This window comes from Adiantum capillus-veneris, chromosome 6 (genome assembly GCF_014529385.1).
Source record: "Adiantum capillus-veneris isolate H3 chromosome 6, ASM1452938v2, whole genome shotgun sequence".
NCBI classification, from domain to species: Eukaryota; Viridiplantae; Streptophyta; class Polypodiopsida; order Polypodiales; family Pteridaceae; genus Adiantum; species Adiantum capillus-veneris.
This window is the reverse complement of record NC_140936.1, coordinates 82,508,409-82,516,008: the sequence shown is the minus strand read 5'-3', so window position 1 is coordinate 82,516,008 and position 7,600 is coordinate 82,508,409. Positions and strand designations below refer to the sequence as shown.

General features: G+C 44.4%; 1 protein-coding gene across 1 annotated transcript; it reads left to right on the top strand.

The window, feature by feature from the left end:
* Positions 1-966: 966 nt before the first annotated feature.
* On the top strand, positions 967-5,230 carry LOC147455789 (uncharacterized). Its single transcript, XM_086515336.1, has 2 exons — positions 967-2,092; positions 2,629-5,230. Exons 1-2 carry the CDS (start codon positions 1,058-1,060, stop codon positions 4,789-4,791), a joined length of 3,198 nt encoding a protein of 1,065 aa, XP_086371462.1. The 5' UTR covers positions 967-1,057; the 3' UTR covers positions 4,792-5,230.
* Positions 5,231-7,600: the final 2,370 nt, after the last annotated feature.

Sequence of the window (7,600 nt, the reverse complement as noted above, 5' to 3'; positions counted from 1 at the left end):
GAAACTCGAGTAATCTTCCAAGTTCCTACTTATAATCGCTCTCTCTCTCTCTCTCTCTCTCTCTCTCTCTCTCTCTCTCTCTCTAGTTTTTTACGATGTTAAAATACTCTTTTTCTCAATTGTGTGTGTGGGTGTGTGTGCGTGTGCTAGTAAAAAGAGGAAAATGGTATAACTTTTCTATCACCCAAGTGTGGTAGATTGATTATGCCATTTCCCTCTTGAATAACAAGTCTTTAGTTCAACTCTCCTCATCAGATAGATCTTTAAGGTCTCTTGGGATAGTTTCCTACGATGTCTTCTTCTCTCTCTCTCTCTCTTCACCACAATTTTGGAGCATCGAGAATCACTCATCAGCCCACACATACTACATCAGATGTAACTTTGGTCTGATAGGTCATATTTGACCTGCAAGGACGATATAAAATCTCAATCTCTCTCTCTCTCTCTCTCTCTCTCACACACACACACACACACACACACCATATATCCCTCCTAATATACATGCCCCTTGTGGCCCTTTTTTCCTTTTTGGGTTTGTGGATGGTTTATATATATATATATATATATATATATATATCTCAAAGAAACAAGACACCCATGAGTAGGTTTTTAAAACATAAAATGGTAAACACATGTCACCCATGACAGGATGGTTACGATTAACGACATAAGCTTTCCTAAAATGGTGTCGCGGTGATTTATGGTTAAGTACATTGGCTTCCAGTATTGTATGTGCGTTAGAATTAGAGTTGGGTCTGCTTTCACGTGGCATTTAACTCACGTGCAGTCTGCATGCTCGTGCGTCTACGCCAGCTCTCGTCTCACGATAAGCGCCTCTCTAGCTAGCTGGCTGCGTGCCATAGCGCAAACAAAACTCAGGTGATCCAGAATCTCTCTCTCTCTCTCTCTCTCTCTCTCTCTCTCTCTCTCTACTTGCATAAAGCTCTCACATTAGGTGCTCCGCCTTATAGCAAGCTCTCTACCAGCTACCCAGTTTTATCTGCAACAGAGTCATCATTCCTTCTTGCCCCAACCCGCCAGTTTTGCCCTTGCCGCAATGAGCCCATTTCTGCCTATAGGAGAAGTATGTCAGGTAGCAAATATCATGCTACAGAGTATCCGGTCCATGGGAGACTCCGCTCGCAACCATAAAGAGGCCATACCCAAGATCCAATTGCTTGAAGCCACTGTCAAGCAACTCATCAACGTGCAAGTACGCGAACAGGACAAGCTCCGCAACAGGAAGCACCATGCTGAGCATGCTAATGCCCTCCAAAGCTTGCAAAACCTTTGTGCGCAGCTCGACCAGCAAATCCACAAGGCCAAGAAGATCACCCACAAGAAGGGCTTCAAACTCAAGCTCTACAACATCCGCAGTGCCATCTTCGGCGTCTGCGACCTTGCACACGTCGCTAGCATGATGGAAACTCTAATTACATCATGGCTAAAGCTCCAAAACTTGCCAGCAGAAGTCAGGGAAGCTCTACAGAAGAATGTGGGCTCGCTGCCCGTCTATCTTGAGGTCCAGTCTGATCATGGATACATGCCATTGGCTAAAGTTGAATACATAAGAGAATTATTGCAAAATAGTGAAAATAAAGTGCTTTTGGTGCATGGCATGTCAGGCATAGGGAAGTCGAGCTTGGCAAGGTTTGTCGCTGCGCAACCGCCTGAGCGTTTCACCGATGGGGCTTTGGAGCTCCTCTTTGGCCAAGCTTGCTCTATTGCTGGCTCTGACAATGACCCTCTTGAATATCACAAGCTTCTCACTGCCAAGCTTTCTGCAATACTACGCAAGCTAGGGTGCAAGAAAGAGCAACTAGAAGGCCTCACCCTTGACAATGCTTGCCTTCTCCTTCAAGAGGTGCTCACAGGAAAGAACTACCTCATAGTTCTTGATGATGTCTGGGAGGTGGATATCACTACCAGGTTCACTCGGCTCTCCGGAAACAACTGCAAGATCCTTGTCACCACTCGGAATGAGTCCGTACACTCGATTGCAGAGGCTGACAAAATGGAAATCAGAGAAAGGGATGTCAAAGAGGTTGGGAAGGCAATACTCATGTACCACACTCAATTGACTAAATTACCAGTAAGAGTCCCTCCTTATGACTTTGAACAGATCATATATGCAAACATTTAATATCGTCATAAAGATCAGGCTCGGCTATAGTGATATGTTGTTATATGAAACCATCTGTATCACGTGCTTTCAAATGGTATTAAAAAACCCCTGTACTCACATATTGTGAGGCAATAAAATGACCTCTTTTTCTTGTTAAACTTCTGGGTTTTTCCTAATTTTCATTTAAAAAACCCCTTCTGTAAGTAAAATAATTTCAAATAAAATAAACTTTGACTTAAAACAACCCCCCCTCCTGAATGCAGGTTATACGTTATGTATCTGAGTGTGTTTGTGCAAGTATGTTGTGCGTTAAAAATTGATGATGATATCGTGTATGTAAACATTTATTCACAGCAAAGCAGATAACAGGAAAATATAGAACATACAATTTGTGAAAAGGTGTCACCTATGGAAGCATGTATGCAAAGCAACATACTAATCTTTAGAATACATTTATGTGAGCAAGTGAAGCACATATACATGTGTCCATATGCCAACAACAGGAGCTGTGGGAGGAGCTTCTTCAACGATGTGGTTACCACCCGCTTACTATTTCTGTGATTGGGGAAGCGCTGAGTGGGGAGACCCGGCACGAAGAGTGGGAGAAGGCCATTCACAATTTGTCTATGTATGCTGCAAAGGCAACAGTTCCAGTAACATATCAAACAGCTTTTGACAGCGCCTCCAGTACCATTTTTGGGTCCTTTGAATTTAGCCTACGAGCTCTGCCGCAAGATGCGAGAGACCTCTTTCAATCATTTGCCTTGTTCCTATGGACCGAGCCTATACCAGAGATTTGCCTGGAAAAGATATGGGCAGCACTCAAGCCACACAGCTTATTCAGATTAGAGGTTGGGAAGCTTGTCAAGGGCTCTCTCATTGCAAAGCCCGACTACAACTTCTGCTACCGCATGCATGGCATGGTCTCTCTGTTCTTAGATGATGAGCTCTTAGATGCGACGAAAATGCTTCAGTTTAAGGAGCTTTCAGCAGATCATGCTGGCTTAACATGGGCTATAGCCGCAGCATGGATTTTCAGATATGGGAAATCTGAGCCCAAAAAAGCAGCCGCAAACTACCTTACAGCAGCCCTCAGATCTGGAATCTATGTGCTTCAAGTCACTGTCTTACACTCGGTTGTCGAACTCTTGGACTTTGTAAGCTCACTCACAGAGGTCTCCATAACCTCAGAGATCTCGATCACCTCAGAAAAATTTAAAAACATCTTGGATGGGGAGATCATTTACCTCATTTCATGTGGCAATGTTCACCCACACACAGCGAGCGCTATAGCGCACTACATCGGCAATGTGTATGGTCCAAAAGACTACAAATTGCATGCAAATGATTTCATAAATGCAGGTGCTATTCAAGTCTTGAGCTCTCTTTTCCAAGGTTCTGAGCCAGGTCAGGTCACAGAGAGCATGTATGAAGCCCTTAGTGTGGTCTATGAGCTGGTGAAAATTGGGGATGCTAGCAGCACTGAAGCACTTCTGCACGACCCACCTGTGAAAGAATTGGTGGGATTGTACTTTGTTGGCTTGGCTATGGACACCTTAGAGAGATTGTGTGAACTGGGCGGAGAGGCCATCGTTGAAGAGATCTTTGAGGCTGGATTGTGGGAGAAACTGGCTGGTGACTGCAAAGATCAGCTTGGACTAATGTGGCCTCGAAGGGAGAGATCGATCATAAAAGACAGATTCTTGCGCCTCTTGAGCGATCGGTCACAGAAAGAAGAAGACGAGGACTGGAGTGTGTCCAAGAGTATGGAGCAGGAGAGCTTTCAGGAGCTCCAGATGGCGCTTGGCAAGGCATCAGACGATCTGCTTCACATAGACTCTTGCATCTACAAGGGGGAAGAGGAGGTGAAAGCCCACATTGAAGGTGAGGAACATTCATGTATAGCAAGCCCAGAGGAGGCAGCTCTTGATGCATTGTCTGAAGTGAGAGCTACACTGAAAAGCATGAGAGGAGCACCAGCTAAAGCATGGGAAGAAATCATAAGATCTACCGATGTGGCCGGAAGGGTACTGCAAATGGTGTGCCCATACACTCCAAAAAACGTACGACAATCGGCCACTGAATGTCTCTGTGAGCTAAACTATCACCCCTCTTCAATAAGTGTGCTTGAGGAAGTCCTCACAGGCCAGGCCCTTGACACCCTCATGTGCAGTGTTGCATCACCAAATGTAGAGGAAGATGTATCATGTAAGCTATTCGAGGTTCTGGAGTCTTTGCTAAACAGAAGCATGAGACAGGATGAGATAATTGAAAAAGGTGGAGTAGACATGCTTTTTAAGCTGATCATGTCTCAAGGAGAATGGCGCCCAAAGCTGCAAGAGAAGGTGCTTTTTTATGTCGTCTTTTCCCCTCTACATGTAAAGAAAGATACGAGAGCCTGGATTGAGCATCTCCTTGAAGAAGGCGTTGTCGAGACGCTTGCGTTGTTTCCAACCATCAACCATAATTCTAGTCTGCCCGTTCTTCCATTCTGGTTTCTCTGTAAATTTGGAACATCAATCACCAAAACAGACCGTCTGCAAACCTCAGATCAAACAAGGCTGACAGCTGACTTCATGTGGAGGATGAAATCAGCCTTGCCACAATTCTGTAATGGAGTCTCCGGTGAAGATATTACATCTATTGAGTCTCTTCTCAAAGTATAGCCTGCTGTCTAATGTAGGTTTGGAAAATTGCAGTAGTTGAGACAGGTTCCGCATAGGACAAGAGATTAGCCTGGAGTCACATGTCTCCCAGTTTTACATGAATTATGAAAATGTCCCTTTCTTGTGTTGCATACTCTATGTAGAGAGAGCTAATGTTTACAAATCCTGCCTTTGAAAAGGAGCCTACAGGTTTTCCAAACCATCAGGTAAGTAATATTTGTCCTGCAAGAACCTACCCTTTGTCACATTTTAGCTTAGCATGTACATTTTCTACCTGGATTTTCTGCACCCAATCTTCCTAGAGAAGCTTTCTGTGGATGATAGCCAGCCCAATGAACTGATTGTAATCTAATGTAAATTCCCCATGTTGCATTGCTACACACATCATTAAGCACGCACTGTGCATGGTGGTGTATACCCATTTACGGAACTTCCCATGATGCTGTAACTGTACACACTTAAGAGGCATTTTGATGTATGCATTGTGGTAACCTCCAAAGTCTCAGCAAATGTGTACAATTCATCTACTACTTATGTGCAATCACTAATGACTAGAGTGAATCGTGATTCGTACACATAAACATTGTCGCTTTGAGAAGAATTTGTGCTCAAAAAGAAGAGACAAAGGGTACAGCAACCAGCTAATCAAAGGATACATGCAAACATTTCACCTTAAATGACGAAAACTTGTTATGCTAGACTAAGTGTTCCCAGCAAGCCATCCTAGAGCCATCATGCATATCTTCTTCAGTCATCCTGGTTTCACTATATTTGCTTAGGTGTGTCTATTCCCTTTTTGATGTATGTGCATAACTAGGAGCAAGGAAAAAACCTTCCGTCTTTTGGATGCATTCGAACAAACAACTAACAGCACATCCTAACTTTTACGACCCATTATTTGTCAAAGTACAGCACAAGGCGTAGAAGTCGTACAGCCAGAGGGTGGAGAAAGAGAACAAGAGGAGGAAAGAAAGAATGAATGAAGATTTATTGAAGTCTTCTAGAGGCCGAAGTCAGCCTATTAGCCAGAATGATGTACATGTGTGCGTCCTCTGTCTTGTATTACAAAGAGCACTTCATGACTATTTTAGAGGATGGTCCAGCAATGGCCAGGAGATTTGGACACAAATTTGCCGCATAGTGCTAGAGTGGCGATATGCATGACCAAAATTCTTGCAAAAAAGTGGGGTAGATGCGCTGATCCTACCGTACCTTTGAGTGACATGGATGATGAAGTGGGTGGCATGTCTGTGTAAGGTGCAATGACTTGCTCAAGATGAGTGTTCCGAATTGTGCTCAAGGGTTCCTTTTACTTACGAAAGGGAGAGCCTTCCTTTCCTTTAGTGAGAGAGTGCAATGATCACAAATAAAGTGAATGCTACTGTGAATGAAGAGACTGAGACTGAGACTGAGACTGAGACTGAGAGAGAGAGAGAGAGAGAGAGAGAGGAATATGACATCAGACGGTTCTCAAACCCTCCTCCAAGGGCCCCCCTCTCTATGGCAAGAAAGGTCTATGCTATTGATTGCACAAATCTGGTACAATGGTCTAGATGCAATGAACTTGCCGACGATGTCAACGACAATGATGACGACAACGAGGACGGACTGAAATCTGAAAACACTAGGGCTGAAAAGCTCAAATTTGCAATCTTCTGACTTTCTGCTGAATACTGACACTGTGTCGGCGAGGACACCAATGACAACGATGCGCTGAAAACGCAGATATTGAAATCTGTAGACAGCGGGCTGAATCTGAAAACGATGGCTGGCTCGACGGTACGGCGAGAATCTGTTGCGGGCAGGTGAGATTTGCGAGGCTAATGGCTGAATTTGCGGTGCCTAAGTGCTGAAAACTGAAAACGCTGATGTGCTGGGATGATCTGACGCCGGAATCTGCAAACGCTAGGCTGAATCTGCAAACTGAAAACACCAGGCTATCTGTAGCAAAAACGCTAGGCTTGATCTGTAGCCAAAAACGCTATCTGCTCTGTTGGTTGGAACCGCTAGGCCTCCTGCCGGTCTTGCTGAGAAGGTGCACTGCAAGTTGCTGGAACTTCTTCTGTCTCTTCTGCCAGAAACTGCTAGCACTAGATTTCTTATATAGTGAAAAGTGTGTAAGTTGGGAAAAAGGGTTCTATGCACTGTAAAATGCTCATGATGGGTACTGACTGTCATGTTGATGATCATACTGTGTGCAACCACAGAATATGCAACTACTCTAAGTGTCTGGACATGCACGGCCTGCTCACAGGCTCACAAAGGTGCCAGAACACAGAGAATATGCAACTACTCTAAGTGCTTGGACATGCATGGCCTGCTCACAGGCTCACAAAGGTGCCAGAACACTGCCTAAGCTGACCTGAACCCTAGACTTGAGATAGCTTGTCCACATGCACATAAGGTTAGATGTGCACGTGACAGTCTGCAGGATAACCCTCCTTTGAAGAGAAAGAGAGAATACTCAAAAAATGAAAGAGGAGCCTCATCACCCTGCAAAGAAGACCATTGCCACTCATTACGATCCCAATCCAACTCAACTAGGGCCTTGCCTGACATATCCACCTAGGTTGCATGATAAATTATTCACAAAACTATTGAAACATACATAATGGCCATAAAATACATTCAGTCATATTATTTGAGCATATTATACGGTGCATAATGGTCGTATAATACGTTCTGTCATATTATTCGAACGTATCTACAGGAAATCGTTTTGACCCTCTACAGTGGGATTTCCCGGAGGAGCCTCCTTCCACTCAGCTTCCCCGCCGCGATCCCCTCCCCCCACGTTCCAATTTCTCTG

Excerpts from the sequence above, each read along its gene's own strand:
- LOC147455789 (XM_086515336.1), top strand. The coding sequence starts at position 1,058 with ATGAGCCCATTTCTGCCTATAGGAGAAGTATGTCAGGTAGCAAATATC. Across the intron at positions 2,093-2,628 it reads CTCAATTGACTAAATTACCA|GAGCTGTGGGAGGAGCTTCT; the intron begins GTAAGAGTCCCT and ends TGCCAACAACAG.